Raw genomic sequence first — 23,664 nt, forward strand, 5'->3', positions numbered from 1 at the left:
TGAAACAATTTAAACTGGTCATGTGGGGTTAGGTAGCTTGTTATCTTCTCTTTTTTCTTTTTGTTCTTTCTTTCCTTTTTCCTTCTCTTCCCACTTCTTCTTTATAAGTTAATATTCATTAGTATCCTGCACAGTTTTACCATGGCTTTATTTTGTTGAAAAATTTCTATAAGTGTTCACTCATTGGAGTGGTGGGAGAGGCGGACAAGAAGAGCTTTGCCTAAACATGACCTACATTTCATGTGCCATTTGATTACTAAATCATACCACTAATGTAATATTTCATTTTCTTGATTCATTCTTCATTCTTGCTTGGTTACTACTAATCATTAGAGAGTAAATTTCCATTTTAAAGATATTATGCAAAATCAGTGGGGCACCTGGGTGGCTCAGTAGGTTAAGTGTTTGACTTTGACTTAGGTCATTATCTCATGGTTCATGAGTTGGAGCCCCACATTGGGCTCTCCATTCTCAGTGCGGAGCTTGCTTCAGATACTCTGTTGGCCTCTTTCTCTGCCCCTCCCCCATGCTCTCTCTCTCAAAAATAAATAAAAACTTAAAAAATTTAAAAATATCAGTGAACTATTTCCTGTAACAACAAAACTTTGCACTTACTAAGCAAAAAATTAATACCTTGCTGTTTTCACTTCTTTACATTTTTTTAAATGTTTATTTGTTTTTGAGAAAGCGTGTGAGCGGGAGAGTGGCAGAGAGAGAGGGAGACACAGAATCTGAAGCTGGCTCCAGGCTCTGAGATGTAAGCACAGAGCCTGATATGGGGCTCGAATCCACAAACTGTGAGATCATGGCCTGAGCTGAAGTCAGATGCTTAACTAACTGAACCACTCAGATGCCCCTATTTTCACTTCTTTAAATTTCACTGAATTATGAATACAAAACCCCAAGCAGTCACATAGAATGACAGAATTGAAGAAACTAAAAATTTGCATCTTTGTTCTTATAATTACTTTGCTATCATTGTTCTGAATCTACTACTGTTGAAACAGGAATATTCATATACAACAGGGACACAAATTGTACTTGAAGTGAGTTTGAAGGATTCTGAACCGTTATGAACTTACCCTGAAAGGAAGCAGGCATCAACTGCATCTGTGTGTCAGTTACAGAGGCTGGCTGTATACTTGGGTGTTCTCTGAATTAACTTCCATACAGAGGTAAGTAGACATGAAACCAAATCGCAAAAAATTAAAATCTAAAACTGCCAAATATGAGGGATATAAACAACTTTTTTTTACACAGGAAAAAGATGCTAATTTGAACTTACATACATATGATTAAAATTTAGTAGTAACCAAGCAATTGTTTAGAATTTAGGGCTAATAGAAGATGGCCTTTTGCCCCCCACTGGAATATTTATCACTGATATTGTTTAGAACTGCCAGAGGAGGGTGATTATAAAAAGCAATCAATTTTAGTTGGCTTAAATCAAACTCTTATTGCCTTCTCCCCAGGTAAACTGCTCCTGTTGCCCTCAGCTTTGGAATGCCACTAGTTGGGACTAAAAGTTGGGAATCTGTGATATGAAATGTGCCCACCTTCCTATAGTCATTCATCTATGCATTCATTTGCTTATTCACTACATACTTGGTGGACACTTGTTATGTACCTTGCATTGCATTACGTATTAGGAGTAAAATGTTGAATAAGACGTGGAACCAAGTGCTAAAGAATTTATGATCAAGTGGGAGATATAGACAAGTAAATTGACAAATAAATGTGGAGCAAGAGGGCTGCAGCTGGGGTAAAATATGGGAAACCAGTGAAAAGGTCTTGCATCTTGGTTATGCAAGCCCTCAGTGGACACAGCATTGCGGTTGAGACTATCTTTAAATCTGACAACCATGCCTGGGCTGACTTTGCTGATGCTATCTCCCGTTTTCTGCTTTTAGCAGGATATGACTCAGGCTCCCAAGTGGACACCCTTAAACTTCCTGTTTCTGTAATTAAGCACACTATGACTCCTAATTAGGTTTTGGTCATCTGGCACCCCCCTTCATGCTCTTCCCTTTTCTTCCTCACCAGATATAGTCACATTATGGACTACTGCACAGAAGTGAAAAGCAGTGAACTACTGATGCAAGCCAATGGAGGAATCTCAAATGTTACATTGAGTGATAGACACCAGACACAAGCAGGTACATACTTTACTATTTCATTTATATGAAGTCCAAGAATAGGCAAAGTCAATCTGTGCTGACAGAAATTAGAATGGTGGTTTTATCCAAGGGTAGAGATTAACTGGCACTCTGGACATGTTTTCTCAGGGCTGGCTGTATCAAGATTACCCTCAAAGTGTCCCTTCCATGCTAATCAGGTGGAACCCCAGAACCTAGCACAGCTGGAGTTTCTTGAATGACTGGGACAGATATCAGTGATTTCATATTTTCAACATAGATATAACCTAGTATTTGCATATTTATACCCAAGGTATTTTATATTACACACTAGAAAACTAGGATGCACTTTCCAGAATAATGGAGACCTAAAAAAAAAATCTTTGCAGTATTCAAGTCTTTATTTTATATTTTATTTTATTTTATTTTATCTTGTTTTGTTTTATTTTATTTTATTTTATTTTATTTTATTTTATTTTATTTATTAAGCCATTTTATTTCTTACTTTGGAAAGGATGGTGAGAAAATAAGCATTAGACATGATCCTTTTGAAAAATCAGGTTGGTAATAATCACAGAGACAGTGGTATCACAATTGTATATTTTTACAATATGCTTTCAGAGATTCTTTGGGCTTGCCTGAAGGATTGAAGATAGCTTCCCCATTCTTGTCATCTACCTTTCTATGTACATCTTGTTCAGAGTTCCATGCAGAAATTTATTGAGGTTCCTTCCATCTTTTGTCTGTAGATTTCATCAAATCTTTCACTCTGAACCACAGTGAAGTGGTTTTTCCAATCCCCCACAGTTCCTAGAAGAGGAAAACCAAGCTCGACAACACGTTTGCCTTTCTCCACCTCCCCCTCGATGCCTACCCTTCCACCTGCAGCTCTCTGATCTAAGAAGGACCCTAGCATGCTCTCCACAGGGGGTGGACTCTTAGCTAGAGTGGACAATTGCCTCAAAAGTGCTGGTGCTTGGCCTCACTTGTGATGTATTCACATAATGGACCACTGCACAGAAATGACACAGGCCAATGAGGAATCTCAGACGTTACACTGAGTGATAGACACAACACACAAGAAGGTACATACTGTATGATTTCTTTTATATGAAGTCTAAGAACGGGAAAAATCAATCTGTAGTGATAGAAATTAGAACGGTGGTTGTATCTGAGGGTAGAGATTAACTGGGGTGCTGGTTATATGGGTGTATACATTTTTCAATATATTGAACTGCATATTTCAGAGTTTGCATTTTTTGGTAAGTTACTTCTCAATTAAAAAAATAACTTTTGGGAAAAATGTCATTGAGACACTGGATATGTATGAGCTTTTTCACCAACTAGTAACTACTAAAATAATGTTAAAAAGGGGAAATACTCTATATCTCTGCAGTGCCTCTTCTGAAAATTTGTGCAACAGAAATAAAAGCATCAGGACATAACGTGCATACAAAGATGTTTACTATAACATTATTCATAAAGATAAAATATTAAAAACAAAATAAACTGTGGTATCTTTCACTAGGGGAATAGTTGAATGAGTTATGATGCATCCATGCTTTGGCATAACATGAGACCACTAAAAACAGTGAGCTATATGGACCTACATGCCTTGCTCTGGAGGGATGTCTGATATTCTGGCAAATGAAGGTGTGAAGTATGACCACATTTGAGTTTTAGCCTTCACCAAGTTCTATATTTTTGTTTGCATATGTATGAGCCTGAGGGAAGGAGGGTGTATAGAAAGATAAGTTTGTCTGGATCTGAAGAAGGGCTACTTGCCAAATCATCACCATTGATTATCTGAAGAGAAAAGGAATGGCATTTTTTGGTTTGCTGCACTAGCATGGGATGATGCTGTAAATTCAAAAATGCAACAAAATAAAGTAATAAATTAAAAAAAGAAGAAAAGTTGCAAAGCAGTAGTATACCATGGTTCCTCTGTTGTGCAAAAGAAGTCTGTGTTCTTAAATAGAAAGGGAGCCATACTATTGGTGGCTACTTCTGGGGGGCAGGGTTTTGGTGAAGAAAAAAATTTTTTTTTCATTAAAAATGCAATTCCATATTGATCTAATTTTTTTTACAATGATATATATTACTTTTTAAATAAAAAAATTATAAGGCTTTTTTTCCTCAAAAAAATATTAGCTGGGGCCAATTAGAATTCCTGTTTTGGGAAGTAGAACTAAAAAATTAAGACAATGAAGCAATGCTCAGTTGCAGTGATAGTTGGAAGTCATGATAGCCCATGTGTGGGCCATCATCAAGACCGAGCTATGAGCAGGGGTGCCTGGGTGGCTCAGTTGGTTAAGTGTCTGACTCTGGCTCAGGTCACAATCTCAGAGTCTGTGAGTTCAAGCCCTGTGTCGGGCTCTGTGCTGATAGCTCAGAGCCTGAAGTCTGCTTCAGATTCTGTGTCTCCCTCTCTCTCTGCCCCTCCGCCACTCTCCCTCTGTCCTCTTACTCTCAAAAGTAAATAAACATAAAAAATAATTTAATAATAAATAAAGACCAACCTATGAGAAGAAGCCGAGTCAGCAGAAGCTATAAAGTAGAAGTGTAATGGGCAGAGTGACAGGAAGCTGGTCAGTGGAGGAAAGCACTTCTAGCAGATATGTGAAGGGCAGCTGAGTCCTGTAAGGGATGAAGCCTTCTAGCAAAAAGCTGTACCCTCCTGCTGTACCCTCCGAGCTCTTACTCTGAGATCCAGGGATCCCCACAAGGTCTAGACCAATGGTGGCTCCTGCTCTTAACTACCTGCAAGACTGCATTTCTCTTATACCTCTGTCTGACTTCTAACAAACCCCTGTTTCTTACAACCAAATACCCCAGAGAGCTCTCTTCTGTAACACGATTAAATCCCCACCTTATTAGTGGCATATTATTTTAATAGGTTAAGTGTATTGTCTTGAAATTAATAAAGCCTAACATCTTCTTGGGGCACTTGGGTGGCTCAGTTGGTTGAGCCAATGACTTTGGCTCAGGTCATGATCTCGCAGTTTGTGAGTTCGAACTCCACATCGGGCTCTGTGCTGACAGCTCAGAGCCTGGAGCCTGCTTCCCATTCTGTGTCTCCCCCTCTCTCTACCCATCCCCCTACCACTCACACTCTGTGTCTGTCTCTCAATAATAAATAAATTTTAAAGAAAAAAAAACCCTAACATCTTCTTGCTAAAAGGCAGACAGATATTACTAGACAAACTGAGTGTTTGGTTTATACTTATATTTATATAGTATTTGAGGCCACACACACCTTTTCTCATGAAGGGGGAAATGGACTGGTCCAGGATGGATTTGGGAACTGTAGATCGATTTGTCATGGGGTTTTCTTTCATTTTCTCAAATGACGTCTCTTGGACAATTTTATCTAGCACTGTTTCATGCAAGCTCTTTCCCATGAACTGCATCACTTTCTGAATTTCTTGCTTTGGGTCCTGTGGTGACGGTAACATTGCATTGGAGTGGAAGATGGTATCAGGACACACATAAATTCTTCAGGGTGTCCCTCCCAGAGGTGCAGCCCTGAAAGAGCCTAGAGTGATTTTTCTGAAGGGCCATTACTCACCCGTTTTATGTCCTCAAAGAAGAGGAAGAGAATCTGGTATCTGTCTTTCATCTCCCACCATCCCTTTACATGGTCATACCAGGAACCCCAGCCCACTGTAACAGACACAAGAAACATAACACTCTACATAGGGATCACCCAAAGTCCCAGATATATCCTGAGTCCTGATCTGTTTGACTTAGAGGGTGATATTGTATGGTATAGCCTTGGGGTAATTTATCCCAACATGCTACCTAAAATGGATTCATATTTATTGTGTATAATCACATATGCCCTGATATTGGAACAAGGATACTCTTTGGAATGGGGGTGACTCTATGGGTCAGGTAACCTGGGATAAAGGCTTTCAAATTGGGTGAGAGATATTTGCTGGGACTATGGGTATTCACTCTGAGCTCAGCCAGCCTGCCCTTCTCAGTCCCAGTCTGAGGTAGGACACATATAAGGAGGAACACAACCTTCTAAGGAATCAAATGATTCCTAGATACCTGGATTGGGAACCCAAAGATGTGAAGGATTATCCTTTACCTTTCCCATTGATGAAGGTTTCAAAATACTCTTCCCAGGTGCCAGGGTCAGGAAGCATTTGATTCATCCTTTGGAAATGGTAGTAGGAAACCATGCAGTCTTTGGCATTTTGAGCCACATAAAGGAACTTTGGGGTGACAAGAGAGGAGGGTAAAAGATGGTATGAAAAGTGAATTTTCACAGAATTCACTCAGTTTGAGCCATGCCAAGGGTGGCCACACACACCTGCCTCAGCTCTCCTGTGCTGACAGTTCGACTTGGCCATGACCTCCTCCTCTCTGGCTGTCCCCTGCTTCTCTGCTGATTGTCCTCTTTATCCAAACTCAGTCCTATTAAGTAGCCTGATTCTTGCTTGCCCCTTTAGTGTCAGAGTCCAATCGTTCTCTAGCAACTATGACCTCCCGTCACACAGAAACTACCACATGCATGTGCTGATGATCCTCCCAACATCTCATCTCAGTTTCCTGGAGAAGCAGGATGACGTCTCGGTCTTATTTCTTTCCTGTTCTCATCAACTCTATTATTTTCATCTTGAATCACTTCAGGTCTTTCCCTACAAAGCATCCTGTTTAGGTTTCATTTTGACCACAACCTTGTCTCCTACCCTCTCAGCCTTTCACTTTAACCAAATACGACCTTTAATGATTGCTAAGTACTCAACTCACATTCTGACAGCATCAATCCTGAGCTGGTCTCATTGACTGGTCACCTTAGATCCATAACTAGTCATTTCAATGTTGTTTGTTTGTTTGTTTTTACCCTAAAACAGTTCTCAACTAGGAATGATTTTGCCCACTGGGGGACATTTGGCAATGTCTGGAGGTATTTTTTGTTGTCACAACAGGAGGTGGCAGTGCTACTGGCATCTAATGAGTAGAGGCTAGGGATGTTGCTCAACATTTTACAGTGTACAGGGCAGCCCCCTGCCTCTCCACCCAAAAGAATTATCTGGCCCAAAACGTCAGTAGTGCTACTTCCTATATTCTGATGCTTTGACATCCTGGGGCTTTGCTAACCCTGGATGGACTGCCCCTGCCAGGTTTAGCAGGTTACTAGAGATAGTAACAACTCACAATTACGCTCACTTATCACTCCACCAGTCTGAAGCCTACATCTCAAACACCTCCCTTATTAGACTCTCACACTCTGTGCCACTATCCATTTGCTCTAATCACCCCAGGGCCAGGACCACAAAAGCAGGAGCATCATCCCTTCTGCCCCAGAGACTGCAGAAATCATCCAAACTACCCAATCCTAAACCTGCTTACCTGCCTCACCCATTCCTTCCTTCGGAAACCACAATAAAGGCTCTTGACCACATGTTACCCTTGCTCCCTCTGCCTCCTGACTGACCCTGGTGCTTCCTAGGCATGAGAAGTTTAAAAAAAATCCACCTGAATTCTTAGGCTTTTTAATTTCTGGTTGGCTAATCATTTAATTAATCTTCCTATCTTATTTCTCACTTCCAGCCACAAGGCTCTCCCTTCCCTCCTCAAAACTTCATCCCATTTCCCCCACCAAGTTCATTTATTCTCTCTTTTGTGGTGTCCGTTCTGCACTTCACCTGTTGTTGAATTTGTGTGTGTGAGTGTATTATTAGCTTTTTTTAGTTCAGAAATTGAAAGGGCTAGAAAGAAAGGGACTAAGTAACAGTGTGAAATAGCCACAGGTAATTAATAACACATTTTTTGGAAGGTGCATGACAATAAGTGGCGACAAAAGCTATTTCTGTGGCAATCTCACATCCCACAAACACTGACAAGAAATTTGATTGTCAGGGCTTGGGTTCTACTTCCAGTTTTGCGGTCTTGGTTCAGGTCTGAGGAACACCATCTTTCTAACGCTGGTGCTTTTTATCCGAAAGCAGAGACCATGGTGATGGAGCTTAAGGCCACAAACCCGGAGATAGCGAGAGGGAGACAAGAAGGCTTGGCTTGTGAGGGTCAGTCCTACAGGCGCAGATTCGCGATGGGGTCCTAGTGCACAGCAGGAGCGGATACCCTCCCGCAGGCAGAGGACCCAGAAGCAAGTGGGGAGATGAAGTGGGACGGGGCGCCTCCTCTCTCACCCACGGCGGTCTCTTTGTCCCCGTGGCCACCCTGCTGCAGCCAGCCAAGGCACCCTGGCCCTTCCGGGGCCTCGGCGGCCCCTCGGAGGCAGCACGTGCTGTGTCCTCCCAGGTCCATGTGAGAGAGCCACCGCAGGTGTTGGCAAATCAGAGAGCTTTGGTTGGATTTTTATAGCAGATGCTTATATATTATTTCAGTCACAGAAATCCTGATTATTTGTTTAACTTAATAAAAATTATGCTTTAAAAATAGCATCTTATTCCATTCTTTGATTTTTGATTCAATCTTTCAATTTTCTTACACAACTTATATTTCTATATCTGGTCATTTTGATATCTGAAGTCCTTGAGGTCCAACCCTGCTGTTTGTTCTTTCTGCAGACTCTTTCTCTTGCTGACTTGTTCCTTTTGTTGTTGTTGTTGTTGTTCAGTTTATTTGTTTGGTTGGTTTTTAATATATTTTTAGCTTGTTCCTTTGTATATTTTGTAATGTGAGATGGTCGACTCAAGAGGGAGCACTGAAAGCAGAAGGTATGCCCCCCTCCCCCGACCATCCCATGTTTGTGTTTGCTGGTCATCCTGGGGATGCCACCAATGGAACCACCTTATACAGTTTCTCAGCATGGGGCTTCTTGGACAGTGCAAAAAGTGCAGCTTGAATTTCCTCCTTTGAAGAGGAGACCTTCAAAATGTGGCCACACATTTTCAGGGAAGCTGAGAGCCCAGGTCAACACAGAGAGACTTCCGTCCATTGACAGTGAAGCCCTTCAGCTGTCCCAGCTTGGGCTCCTTACTTTTCTGGTTCCTTCTGCTCTGGGATTTGCTCCTGTGCAGCCATTGAAACTCACGCTGCTGCATTCTCCAGGTCATCAAATACCCACAGGACAGCTACAGTGTCAGTGACCTCTCTGAGTTCCAGTGCCCTCTTCATTGTGGGACTGGGGGATTTCCTCAACTGTATCTGGGTCTCAGTTACACATTTACAAGGAAACTTGTCATTTGTTATGTGTAATTGCTAAGTGTTTTATACAAGAGGTTTCAGGGTGTTTAGTCTTAACATAATCCCAGAAATGGAGGTTCTTGTTCCCTTATATAACTTTACTGAAAGGACCCACATAATCTCTATTGTTCCCTAGAAATACACCCTTCCTAGCCCTTTGTTCCCTTCATTCCCACCTTTGAGAAAACTTCCTTAACATCGCTGGCTGACACCTCAGTTTCTTTCCTTGACCTAATTCATTTGTTATTCATTCAGCAAACACATTTTGAATGTCCTCTATGTGCCAGGAACTGATTAGATGCTGAATACAGAATAAATAAAGTCCCAGAAGCAGTAAAGCTAAGAGCCCAGAGTTTACTAGAGGTTAAGGCCAACTGCTCCCCTCAAGAAACACTGCTCCATCTATTTACCCTTTTAAACAATCATCAGGGTTTTTTTTCTCCTCACTTTTTCTTCTGTCCTTATTATGAGAATTCCATTGCCCACACCCTTGGATCAACTGTGGACACTCACTATCTCTTGTTCTCTCCAAAAATTCGTCTGTACCTTCAAACAATCCACATCTTATTTGAAAACATTCAGGTGAATATCCTGCTGAGTATAGAAGTTTACATTTTCTCTAATTGCTGATCAACAGCAATACTGCAGAGATAGCGGAGAAGTAAACATGATGGCAGTGTTGTGAGTTAGGGTCTAGTGGATTTGCTCTCAGGAGGGTTAGTCTCCCCGCCTGTCCCCAGGGAAGCTATTGCTGTCTTACCTTGCAGTTATTTTCCCGGAAAGATGGAGGCAAGAGCTGAATTGGAAGGTGAGTCCTTAGTATCCATGGAGAGGGCATTGCTTTGGCTTTTTCCACCCCTTTGAAGTAAATCAAGAAGAAACATCTGTGTAATACAAGTACTGCATGGGGGAGCTTATATTCTGGGCTCTGTCCAGAATGTCCCATCACCCCCACCCCCATCTTTCTGCTTATCTCTTGACTTCCTTTGGGATTTCATAATAAGATTATTTATTTTACCATCACTTCTGTAGACTGAAACAGCTTGAGAGTTGGAAGGGAGCTTAGATTAATTTACTCTGTCACTTCCAGGATGTGGAGACAGAAGCTGAGAAGGGACAAGTGAGTTCTTATTGTAGCAGAGCCAGGGGGAACCAGAGTGCAGGCCTCTCTTGCCTCCCAGCCAGTGCCCACACCTGCGTGTCTGCAACAGGCTGCCCATGTACTTGGCCCATGTGCTAAACATATGTACTTGATGTCACATGAGTTGTGATTTCCACTCTGTCCTCTAAAACACTGACTAGACACTTGCTCTGTGCAATCATTGTGTTAGACTGAGGGAGGGGATGTGAGATAATAGAAAATTTATATTTGTCTCTGCTTCTGCTTCTCGGCACAGAATTCCTGAAACCCCTATAATTTCCTGGGTGATAAGGGTGCCCTGCTTTTTGAAAAAAGTTTTTTTAATGATTATTTATTTTTGAGACAGAGAGAGAGAGAGAGAGAGAGGAAGTGCATGAGCAAAGAAGGGGCAGAGAGAGAGATGAAGACACAGAATTGGAAGCAGGCCCCAGGCTCTGAGCTGTCAGCACAGAGCCCAATGCAGGGCTTGAACTCATGAGGTGTCAGATCATGACCTGAACTGAAGTTGGATGCTTAACCAACGGAACCACCCAGGCACCCCAGGGTGTCCTGTTCTAATGAGCTGACTCTAGGTGGGCTCCTAGATGGAGGCTGGTCACCAGCAAGACCAGCCATGATTAGAAGCTTGGAATTTTCAGCCCTATCCCCCATTCTTAAGAGAGGGAGGAAGGGCTGAAAATGGAGTAAATGAGAGATCATACCTGCACGATGAAGCCTCCATTAAGTCCCTAAAGTCTGGGGTTTGGAGAGCTTCTGGGTTGGTGAACACATGGAGACTGGGGAGAGTGCTGCTGCTTTTGAGCAGCTCAGACCTCTTCTGTTTGGAAACCTTCTATACTCAAGGTGGTTTTTCACACTTGCTCCCCAAGCTATGTGTTTGAGGTAGGGGATTCAAGGTGGAGTTGAAAGGATGTGTTTCATTCTGGTCATCTTTGGTTTTGCTTATTTTATATGTTTGGAACACCTAATAATTTTTTTAAAACTTGTGGTAAGATACACATAAAGTAAAATTTTCCATCTTAACTCTTTTAAAGAGTACAGTTCAGTAGTGCTAATTGCATTCATGTTATTGTGCAACCAATCTGCTTAAACACTGTACCTGTTAAACACTAACTCCCCATTCCACCCTTCCCCAGCCACTGGCAGCCACTATTCTTTCTGACTCTATGAATTTGACTCCTGTGGATACCTAATATAAGTGGAATCATACAGTGTTTGTCTTTTTTTGGTGACTGGCTTATTCCACTTAGCATAATGTCCTTAAGGTTCATCCTTGTTGTAGCAGGTATCAGAATTTCCTTCCTTTTTAAGACTGAATAATCTTTCATTGCATGTATGTATCACATTTTACTCATCCATTCATCTGTCCTGGACACTTGGGTTTCTTCCATCCTCGGCTATTGTGAATGATGCTTCTATGAATGATGCTTCTCTAGTCTCTGTCTTTAATTCTTTAGGGCATATACGCAGAGGTGGAATTATTGATTCATATGGTCCCAATAATTAAAAAAAATTCTGGTACTGAAAAGAAAAATTAGAAAGCTACTGGTCTATAATTAAAGCCCATATTCCTTAGCAAGACTGTGAAATTGTCCTGCGTCTAGCTCCTTTCCTCAGCTTCCATTGTGTCTCCTGCTCACATGTTACCCTTCAGAGCTATTTACACTTGTTCTGCTTCTCCAGGTCTCTTGTCTTCCTTGCCTATATCTCTGGGCACCTGGTTCGTCCCAGTCACTTTTTAGAGTCTCTCCAGACACTTCCACTGCTAGCAATATAGTGTTCCAGACACTATGAAGACCTCTTCTGTTGTAAAGCACCTGTAAAATCTGATTAAAACACCACAAACATCCTTTAAATGCATAACCAATCTCGCAAGAAAACTAAGAAGGCTCCCCAGGGGCCCAAGTGCAGAGGGACTTGCAAGACAGGGAGGTGAGAAGGAAGAAGAAGATAAGGTTGTGATGACCCGAGCATGTTTGCCCCTCAGATCCTGGGCTCAGTGACCCCTGTGTGGGAAGGGGGCTGGTAGTCTTGGGTTTTCATCCTCTTACATGCAACCCTCCCAGCAGGCTTGACCCAGCTCCAGCTTCAAACTTTGCTCCCAAAGAACCCCTACAATAGACAGATTCTGCAGGTTTAGGGCTTTACATGGAGCATTCCACCCATGTTTTCTTTCACAGATTCAAGTAAATTATATGTTTTCTCCTTCTCTCTCTCTCTCTGTCTCTTATCAATGCTTCAGGAGAGCTGGTTGGGGTGGTCTCATTTCCTGGGCACTCTGCCATGAGTGCTCAGCCTCAGGGGGTGAGAAGGGCAGGGGAGAGTGTCCATGAACACACCTCAGGTCATAAAGTCATTCCTGAGCCTGCCCCGTGGAAGAAGAGGGCCAATGGAGTAATTTTTGGCCCTAATCATCTGCATGAGAAGCTTGCAGTCTGGCAGGAAAAACACAGCAACAGCAGCAGTAGCAGCTTGTCATTGCAGGTGTCAGCTTCTCCAGGCATTGGTTTTCAGGCACGTTCTTCACCCTGCTGATGGTGTCCTATGCTAACCTCTACCCAACATACCCATTCCTTGTCATCATATGGTCTGCCTTTGCCTCCTCCATTGGACCATGAACTATTGAAGGCAAGTGGAGGTATGGAGTTATATATGCAGCCCAGGGCCTGTAGTATAAGTTCTTGTTGAGCTGTAGGAGTTATTTCTAGATCTCACCTATATACAGTTCTCTCTCTCTCTCTCTCTCTCTCTCACACACACACACACACACACACACATGCACCTTTTCAAATTCTTCCCGGCCTTGCTTTTATTAGGTCATATATGCAATGCTTTAGATGTCAAACAGCTCTGTTGCTAGGAGTTGGTGGGAGGGTAGGAGGGCTCCTGGGAGGGAGACTGACCATGCGGGACACAAACTTCCATTACATCCAGGAGTGTCCGCTCACTCTTGAACCCTCTGAGGGTGGTCAGTATACTTGACCAACACCCATCAGTCTATTTCAGCAACCATATTACCCTCCTAATGGCAGCCCTCACCTCAGGTGGCAGGGACCATCTGCTCTTAAATAAAACTACTGCCTAGCCGAGTCTTTACCCAGCCTCTGTCTGTTTATAGCTGGAAAGACCATAACCCTTTTCAGTGTTTATCACATCTTTGGACATGGGGCACCTTGTTTTTTTTTAATTGTTTATTTATTTTTGAGAGAGACAGAGAGAGAGAGAGAGAGAGAGAGAGAGAGAACAGGGGAGGGACACAGAGAGAGAGGGAAACACAGAATCCGAAGCAGGCTCCAGGGTCTGAGCTGTCAGCACAGAGCCTGATGTGGCGTTCAAACTCAAGAACTTGAGTCAAAGTCAGACGTTTAACTGACTGAGCCACCCAGGCACCCCAAGGGCACCTTGTTTTGTAAAGATCCATCTTGATTTCTGTATGATGTGCCATGCTGGGCTATTGGTTATTATCCTTTCTTGAATTCTGTAGCTACTGGCATTGCCTTGAGAGAAGCTTTATCCTGCTTTTTATGCTGACTTAACAATAGCATATGCTTATACTGGATACTCTGCTCCCCACTGCCAAGAATGCCTCACTAGAAATCATGTTTAGGATTTTTTCCCTCTCTTTAATCTCCCAGATTGTCAGAGGTAAGATGATGGTGGCTGGGGTTGAATGTAGAAATAAGATAAAAAACTGGGCTTGGATGACCAGGGAACACATGCCCTTGTGGGGCAAGGGATTTAGCCTAAGAGGTGATCGGGAATACCTAACACTTAAGGTATCTACTCTGTGCCAGGTGTTGTTGTAAGCTTTTGACACATATTAACTCATTTAATCCCTATAATGACTTTTTAAAGTAGGCACCAATTCTATTGACATTTTGCAGCTGAGGCAATTGTAACACAGAGAAGGTAACTTGCTAAAGGTCACTGAGCTGAGTGAGTGATGGCATCAGGATTTAAACCCTTGTTGTCTTTATTCATTATACCATCCTGCTGCTCAAGGGATCAAAGGACCAGACACCAACAAAAATGGAAGGCCCTGGCTACACACAGAGTGGGGTCACAGTTAAGCAGGCAGAGAGTACTCTGCGTGCAGTGTCAGAGACTCACAGGTAGTTCAGAGCAGCGATCAGACCTGGCACTGGATTGCTAAACTAGTGAATAACCAGACAGACAGGAATTGAGGGTCAAAGGAGTCTGAGTGGCTAGGCAAGTAGAACCAGAAGGACAAGAAAGTACCTAAGGCTATTCTAACTTGGACACAAGTTTAAGGTTTGATGGGCATCAGATAAGGAACTTCTCTATCACAAGGCATTGGTAGCTCCATCCACAATTGGTTCAACACTAGAGTTGTGCTGCCTATAATATTGCAGCTCTAGCTAGTTGTGTTTCCAGTTTTTCATTGTGCTGTCCTATGCAATACTGAAATAGCAAAGTAGGTGTTCCTCTTATCCTTGTTCTGTAACATGCTTCCAGCAGCTGCCAGTTACCTGGAATGGCTTCTTTGCCTTCTGGTTGCCTTTTTTTTTTTTTAATTTCAAGAAGTGTATTGAATTCCAAGAAGTTCTGGTTGTCTTTTTGTCTTTTTTTTGTGTGTTTTGAATACTCAATTCTAGGTTGAGTATTACCCTAAAAAAGTCTCCCTACAGAACAGAAATAGTTGGCTGCAAATGCATTATTTTTTAAAAATTTTTTTTTCAACGTTTTATTTATTTTTGGGACAGAGAGAGACAGAGCATGAATGGGGGAGGGGCAGAGAGAGAGGGAGACACAGAATCGGAAACAGGCCCCAGGCTCTGAGCCATCAGCCCAGAGCCCGACGCGGGGCTCGAACTCACGCACCGCGAGATCGTGACCTGGCTGAAGTCGGACGCTTAACCGACTGCGCCACCCAGGCGCCCCGAAATGCATTATTTTTGATGATTATCTGTCACTTTCTTGGCTGCTCTGGGATTTTGTATGGTGGAGTAAGGAGAGGAGAGCGTGCAAATTGTTTCATAAATAGCTCTCTACCTTCTCTGTGTGTTCTATAGCGTGATGGTCAGAGGGAGCATTTAAGAAGAAAATAAGGCAACTCCTTTTTACTTAGATTCACTTTTGGCAAATAATTGTAGGTAATATGTAGAAAGAATGAGAGAGGGAGAAAGGAGGAAGAGAGAGGAAGAGAAAGGGATAAGGAGAGCCACTGGAATGCCTTTGAGTATGTGAATGGATAAATTGTGGTACATCTAAGCAATGGAATATTAGCACTGAAAAGAAATGAGCTATCATGCCATGAAAATACATGGAGGAAACTTAAATGCACATTGCTGAGTGAGAGAAGCCTGTCTGAAAAGGCCACATACTGTATGACTCCAACTATATGGTATTCTGGAAAAGGAAAAACTGGAAAGAGTAAACAGATTAGTGGTTGTCAGAGGTTTGGGAGAGAGGGAGGGATGAACGAGTGGAGCACAGAGAATTTTTAGGGCAGTGGAGCTACTCTGTGTGGTATTACAGTGCTGGATCCAGGTCATTATACATTGGTCCAAACTCATAGAATGTACAACATCCAGAGCAAACACTGGGCTTTGGGTGATTATGATGTGTCAGTGTAGGTTCATCAATTGAAACAAATGCGCCATCTGGGGGAGGGGGTAGATATTGATAATGGAGGAGGCTATGCATGTGCAGAAAATCTCTGTGACTCTACTTTGTTGTAAATCTAACAGTGCTCTAAAAAAAAATCTTAAAAGAAGAGAAAGAATGGAGTCATAGCAATAATGGGGGAACTCTCACCAGAAGGCTGGGGTGGCCGAGCCCACTCGATGAATGGATGGTGGTGTTGAATTACGGCTCTCTGACATTTCTCCACATCTCCATTCTGCTCAATCATGTCCACAATTTCCTGAATCCACGTGGTCCCTGGGGCCCAAATGGAAAGGGTGAGATGTAGAAACTGGTTAGACAATCTGTCTTAAGTGTCCTGGGTGAAAAAGGGGACGTGGAGACTGATGGTGTTTGGTTCAACCTCCCCTCAGGTCAGGATCCTGTCCTGAACGTCCATGTGGGAAAACCCCACAAGGTCTCTATGGACAGAAGGAGCTGCATGATGTTGTCACCCAAGAGCAATCCATAATAGAGCACAACAGCCTGGGTCCTCTAAAGCCATTATGCTTGACCCTAATAAACCCAGGGACATTAGGCATCCCAAGATTGCCTCATCATGGAATAGCGAGAAGGAGCAGCTTTCCTTGAATGAGTGAGTGCACTGTATCAAGGGGGATTATAACTGACATGAGCAGCCCTTTCTTACTCCACAGGCTGAAGTTTGGTTGTCCCCTAACCCCACAGTCACCTGATTTAGGGTAGGTACAGATGAGGAGATCATCTGGCTTGGCCTCAAAGTTCTGGATCTGGCTCCAGTTGTCCACAGTGCTAGCCTGCAGGGGGATCCCTGCCACCTCTCTCAGTTGTAGCTGTGTCCTCAACTCTGTGGTCAGGGCCATACTGTCTTGCAATGGGAGGGGGAGTCCCTGTGGGCACAGGATAGAGGACTTTTAAAACAATTGCGGTAAAATACACATAACATAAAATTTACCATTTTAACCATTTTTAAGTATCCAGTTCAGTGGTATTAAGTACATTCTCATTGTTGTGCAGCCATCACCAACATCCATGTCTAGAACTTTTTAATCTTCCCAAAATGAAACTACACCATTAAACACTAACTCCCCATAGTTCTTTTCCCCTATCCCCTTCTACTTTTTCTATGAATTTGTCTACACTAGGTTCCTCATGTGAATGGAATCATACAATATTTGTCCTTTTGTGACTGGCTTATTTTACTTAGGATAATATCTCCAAAGTTTATCCATGTTGTACAATGTGTCAGAATTTCATTCCTTTTTGGGGGTGAAAAACATCCCACTGTGTGACAAAAACTACCTTTTGCTTTTCATTCATCCATGTATGGACATTTAGATTGCTTCTAATGTTTGACTTTTGTGAATAATGCTGTTATGAACATGGGTATTTAAATATTTCTTCAAGATCCTACTTTCAATTCTTAGGGGTATATACCCAGAAATGGAATTGTTAGATCATATGGTAATTTTATGTTTAATTTTTTGAGAAATTGCCATGCTGTTTTCCACAGTACACAGTACACTATTTAACATTCTCACCAGAAAGGCACAAGGGTTCCAATTTCTTCACATCTTCAACAATATTTGTTATTTTCTGTTTATTTTATTTATTAAGTATATGTTTAAAATGTTTTTAATTTCTAGAATAGTCATTCTAACAGGTATGTGGTGATATTTCATGTAGTTTTGATTTTTATTTCCTTAATGATTAGTGATGTTGAGCATCTTTTCATGTGCCTATTTGTCATTCATATATCTCTTTTGGAGAAATGTCCATTTAAATCTTTAGCCCATTTTTTGAATCAGTTTTTTTGTGTGTTTTGTTCTATTGAAAGAAATGTATGAAACGCACAAAATGAGAAAGCCAGGAGAATGGGCCACTATTACTCCAGAATAATTGGCTACTGCGATCCCAGAAGACATTTGTTGCTACTGCTAGTAATTAAATATTACTTAAAAGCTAACATTTATTGAACACTTCAATTTGCATGTGCTGGGATGAGTTCCTTGTATACATAAATTTAACTATTGTATATAAATTCAGTGCCAGGACTTTAGAATTGAAAGCATCCTTACAGGAAATGTTCCATACTTACTGGAAATTGAATAAGAGAATCTGGCCCAGCCTTTCCAGGCAGTGGGTGAGAGGGAGTTTGTGCTACCATAGTAAGGCTCGTTTTCAAGGTTCTACTCTCAGAGTGAGGTAAATCTCTTAGAATGGAGACTATGTTTTAAGAAAATGAAAGATGAACTATTTCCAAAAAAAAATTTCAAGTGTAAGAAACAGCTGGTTTGACGATATGTCAAAGAAGGTAGAGTTTGGATAATATCAAAATTACCATGTGATCAACATTAAGAGGGAGGTGGGAAGAGAACTAACATTTCTTTAAAAAATATTTTAGTGTTTATTCATTTTTTGAGAGACAGTGAGAGACAGAGCATGAGTAGGGGAGGGACAGAGACAGAGGGAGACACAGAATTGGAAGTAGGTTCCAAGCTCTGAGCTGTCAGCACAGAGTCCAATGAGGGGCTCTAACTAACCAACCATGAAAATCATGACCTGAGCTGAAGTCGGACGTTTGACTGAGCCACCCAGGCATCCCAAGAGCTAACATTTCTTACAGACCTTCTATGTTAGATCTTTTATAGACTTTTCTTTTCTCTTTTAATTCATATCACAATTTTATAATTTACATTCATAAATGTGAGGAAGCTGGGAGTCACATGATCAATAAGTTGTCCAAGGTTGTAGCCAGTGTGTGTCTGCAAATTCCAGATTCCTTAAAAAAAGGTTAGCTCTCTTGTTTTTTATTGTGAGTGTATATATGTACCAGAAAATTTGGAATAAGCCCAAATGTATGAAGAAAAATTATTTTTATGTTTTTATGTTTTTTTTCAAATATATATTGATATGTCTATATTGAGGGGCTCACACAATTATAATCTACAATATAAACATATTCCAAAAAAGATGGGATTCAGAGAGCTTCTCAGCTGATGAACACGTGGAGGTGCTGGAAGCATGGTACCCCTGGAGAAAGCATGGAAACTCATGCCCCTTCCCACACACCTTTCCCTATGCATCTTTCCCATCTGGCTGTTCCTGAGTTATATCCTTTTCTAGTAATCCAGTAATATATTAAGTGAAGTGTTTTCCCAAGTTCTATGAGCCATTCTAGCAAATGAATTAAATTCAAGGAAGGGGTCATGGGGACCTTCAACCTAAAGGTAGTTGGTTAGTGGGGTGACTGGGTGGCTCAGCTGGTTAAGTGACCCACTCTTGATTTCACTTCAGGCTGTGATCTCATGGTCGTGAGATCGAGCCCCATGTGGAGCTCTGTGCTGAGTGTGAGCCTTCTTTAAGATTCTCTTTCTCCCTCTTCCTCTGCCTCTCCCCCCATTGTGTGCACACTTCCCCATGTCAAAAATAAATAAAAAAAATAAAATAAAAAGTGGTTGGTTAGAAACACAGGCTGTAATATGAATTTGTGACTGGCATGTGAAGTCAGGGTTGAGGGGAGCAGTCTTGTGGGGACTAAGCCCTTAACCTGTGGGATCTGATGCTATCTCTAGGTAAAGAGTGTCTCAACTGCCAGTATCCAGAAAATCTGAGGATTGCTTGGTAAACCGCCCCCACCCTGCCCCATATCTGGTCCCAGAAAGTATAAAGTATGTATGAAGTATGCTACTTAAGTAGCATAAAGGAGAGGCACAGAAAGAGTTCTTCCTTTACAGGCATAAAGGCATAAAATTTCCACTTGAGAAACCAGCTGGAAACTTTGTCATCCCTTCAGGTCAGGGGCCTCCTTTGTGAAGCTGTCTCTGACTCCATGGACAGAAAGAGTTGTCCCTTCTCATGGGATCTTGTAGCATTTTGTGTGTAGATTTTTTAGCTCTTACTCCACTGTCCTACAATTACTTATTTTTATTTCTAGCCATCCTGAAGCTCAGGGACCTACCTGGTCTAGTCCCCTTTGTAGGCTCAGCATGTAGGGGAGAGATCCAGGTGGGAAGGAGAGATGATATTATGGGACAGGGATTTTGGAGATTTTTGACTCAGCTTCCTGAATTTCTAGACTTACATTGTTAAGCTGGTATTTGTTGGTTATAAATAACTTTTATTTTTTAGGTTCCTTAAAATATTCTCTGGCTTTAGTTAAGCACTTCTATTTATATCAATATAGCAGCACCTACATAAAAATTTGAAAAATAAATCAGTGAGTTGAGGATTTCTTTTAAGCCATATTCTTACCTTCAAGTTCCAGCTGAAAATTGGCAGCCCAAAGTCCTGACCAAGGGTCAGTGGACACACAAAATGCATTCCAAGGAAGCAGGGTAGTATTCCCTGGGTATGGCAATTGCAGAGGCTCAAATTACCACTGTGTCTGAGGCATACGGGGCCTTCAGCAGGTAAAGGCCCTTTGGGGGCTCTTGGCATCCATGTGGTAAGTTGGAGCCATTCCTGGAAGAATTAGTCCTGAACAGGAACTAGCCCTGTGACCTGGTCTGATGTGGAAGAAATGTAAACAAGGTCAAATGTGGCTTTGACCACTCTGCAAATATCAGCTCCCTTGACTTGATGCAAACTTGAGGGTTGTGTGGATGTTCCTTCCTCTGAATTGGCTTCTCAGTATCTGTGCATGCTCAGTGGATAGCTGAGCTTGGCAGCAGAATCGAGCACTTGAAGCACTTGGGTAAATTCCTCACTCTGGATCACAGCAGCAGAGCCACAATTTGAACCCTAGGAAGCTACACCCCTAACACAGGCTTTTAAACAGACTATACCATGTTTAAGTCCATCTACTTCTATAGCATTGTTTCCTGGTGAATGTAGAGTAGCAGCACTAGTACAAAGTGAGGAATATTCCAGATTGGGTCATATTTTTTGAGGTCAGAGCTCCAGGCTCAATTTCTGGACACAAAAGTCCTCAGATACTTTCTCATAGCATAGCTTACTTCTGACTCCCTTCCCCATATGTTCCCTGGGCCACAACCCTACATCACTTATAATTCACCTTCTCCTCCAAAGGAATTGTTTGTTCATCTTTGTGGTCTTATATGTTAAGTATAAAGGTGCTTTGATAGTTCAGAGTATGGAGAAATATAACTTTTTAAAAAAATTTCTTTCCCAGAGGAACTGAAGAGAGATTTTTCCAAATAAGATGTGCAAATGGCCAACAGACACATGAAAAGATGCTGAAGATCACTCATCATCAGGGAAGTACAAATCAAAACCACAATGAGATACCACCTCACACCTTAGAATGGCTATTATCAAATAGACAAGGAATAAAAAGTGTTGGCAGGGATGTGAAGAAAAGGGAACGCTTTTGCACTGTCAGTGGAAATGTAAATTGGTGCAGCTACTGTGGAAAACTGTATGGAGGATCCTGAAAACATTAAAGATAGAACTACCATACAATGCAACAATTCTGTTTCTGGGTATATAAAGAAAATGGGAAAAAAAAGGATATTGAAGATATATCTACACTCAATGTTTTTTTGAGCATTATTCTCAATAGCCATGACATGGGATGACTTAAGTATCCATCAACAGATGAATGGATAAAGAAGATGAGGCATACACACACACACACACACACACACAAACACACACACACACGAGTATTATTCAGTCATGAGAAAGAAGGAAATTCTGCTATTTGTGACAACATAGATTGACCTAGAGGGCATTATGCTAAGTGAAATAAGTTAGATAAAGACAAACTACTGTATGATCTCACTTACATGTGGAAACTAAAAAAAAGCTGAACTCTTAGAAACAGATAGTAGAATGGTGGTTACCAGGGGCTAGAGGGTAGAGAAAATGTTGGTGAAAGGGTAAATAAACTTCCAGTTATAAGATGAATAAGTTCTGGGGATCTAATGTAAAGCATTGGGATTATAGTTAACAATATGTGTTATAAACTTGAAAGTTAAGAGAGTACACCTTAAATTTTCTCTCCTCCAAGAAGTAATGGTAGTTATGTCACATAATGGAGGTGTTAGCTAATGCTATGGTGGTAATCATTTCAAAATATTTAAGTGTATCAAATCAACACGCTGAACATTTTAAGCTTACACAATGTAATATGTCAATTATATGTCAATAAAGCTGGAAAAAATAAAATGATAAAGAAGTAAATAAACCATTTTCAAGTTTCAAGTTCACCTGAAATTTAGTTTTGTCTTTTAAGAGGCTAACAATCCTATCCCCTTTCAAAATTAATAACATTTCATTTTCAATATTTTAATCCATCTCATTTAAAGGAGTAACTAAAGGAAGAGCTACAAATATATCCTCCCTCTGTTTCTACTATTACTTACAGTTTGCGTTTAAAAGCAAGCAATGTATCTTCAGACGAGGAAGTTGGGGACCAGATCTAGGTTTTGCTTAGAGAGATTTTAACCAGGCTTCACCTACAGGATGTTTGAACACCTTGACACAGGGAAAACTGGCAGCATGGAGGTCCAATCACCATTGGTCCCACCACTGAGGCATGTGGTCACATTCTTAGTGATGCTGTAGCCTGTACGTTGCTACAGCTTTCCTATCCAAGAATTCATTTTCTGTTATCACTGTATTAGAGCCCTGACCAAAGAGTTTACTTTTGATAGCATTCACCACACCTAGGTACAGAATCAGGGTCGGGTTTCTGTTCAAAGGTTTCTGTTCAAAGGTTTCTGTTCACACAGGGTGAATTCATTCGCAACCATGGGAGGAAATGATGGAATGAGCACCCTTCCATGAAAATCAGGCCACAGTGAGAAGACAGAGTACTCTCTTGAACTCAAACTACCACATGATCTAGCAATATTACTTCTGGGTATTTATCCAAAGGAAACAAAACTCTAACTCAAAAAGATATATGCACCTTCATGTTTATTTTAGTATTATTTAAAATAGCCAAGTTATTGAAACAACCTAACTGTCCATTGGTGGATGAATAGAGAAAATGTGATACATACATGCTGGATATTATTAAGCCATAAAAATGGACATACTGTCATTTGTGGCAACATGGATGGACCTTGAGGCTATTATGCTAAGTGAAAGAAAATGGAGAAATACAAACACTGTATCTCCCTTACATGTGGGATCTTAAAAAAAAAAACAAAAACCAACAAACTGAACTCACAGATACAGAGAACAAACTTGTGGTTGCCAGAGGTGGGGGGTTTGGGGTGGGCAAAATGGGTGAAGGTGAAAGTGGTCAAAAGGTACAAATGAAATAAATAAGTCCTAGAATATAATGCACAGCATGGTGACTATAAATGAAATAAATAAGTCCTAGAGTTATGAAATAAATAAGTCCTAGAATATAATGCACAGCATGGTGACTATAGTTAATAATATTGTACTGCATATTTGAAAGTTGCTAAGAGAGTATATCTTAAAAATTCTCAACATAAGAAACAAATTTATAATTGTGGGTAGTGATGGTTGTTAACTAGACTTCTTGTGGTGATTATTTCACCATATATACATATGGAATCATTATGTTGTACACCAGAAACTAATTTTATGTCAATTAGGTCTCAATTAAAACAACCAACTAAACAAATGAAAGGGCCTGTGTCCTTAGTATCAGGACAA

The 23,664-nt window shown here is 41.2% G+C and overlaps 1 protein-coding gene across 2 annotated transcripts; it reads right to left on the reverse strand.

Annotated features, from left to right (window-relative positions):
- Window positions 1-2,591: 2,591 nt before the first annotated feature.
- LOC115509692 (sulfotransferase 1C2) lies at window positions 2,592-22,560 on the reverse strand. Of its 2 annotated transcripts, XR_003967456.1 has the most exons (9): window positions 22,395-22,560; window positions 16,778-16,955; window positions 16,219-16,344; window positions 10,060-10,157; window positions 6,232-6,358; window positions 5,704-5,798; window positions 5,392-5,572; window positions 4,655-4,772; window positions 2,885-2,945 (listed from the first exon to the last, which is right to left on the reverse strand). XR_003967456.1 is itself a non-coding variant. In XM_030309021.1 (8 exons), exons 2-8 carry the CDS (start codon window positions 16,926-16,928, stop codon window positions 2,833-2,835), a joined length of 891 nt encoding a protein of 296 aa, XP_030164881.1. In that variant the 5' UTR covers window positions 16,929-16,955; window positions 22,395-22,560; the 3' UTR covers window positions 2,592-2,832. The 2 variants fall into 2 exon arrangements, 1 of the variants encoding a protein (XP_030164881.1); XM_030309021.1 differs by lacking the exon at window positions 4,655-4,772 and having other exon boundaries at window positions 2,592-2,945.
- Between the last annotated feature and the right edge of the window lie 1,104 nt (window positions 22,561-23,664).

Source organism: Lynx canadensis, chromosome A3 (assembly GCF_007474595.2).
Source record: "Lynx canadensis isolate LIC74 chromosome A3, mLynCan4.pri.v2, whole genome shotgun sequence".
NCBI classification, from domain to species: Eukaryota; Metazoa; Chordata; class Mammalia; order Carnivora; family Felidae; genus Lynx; species Lynx canadensis.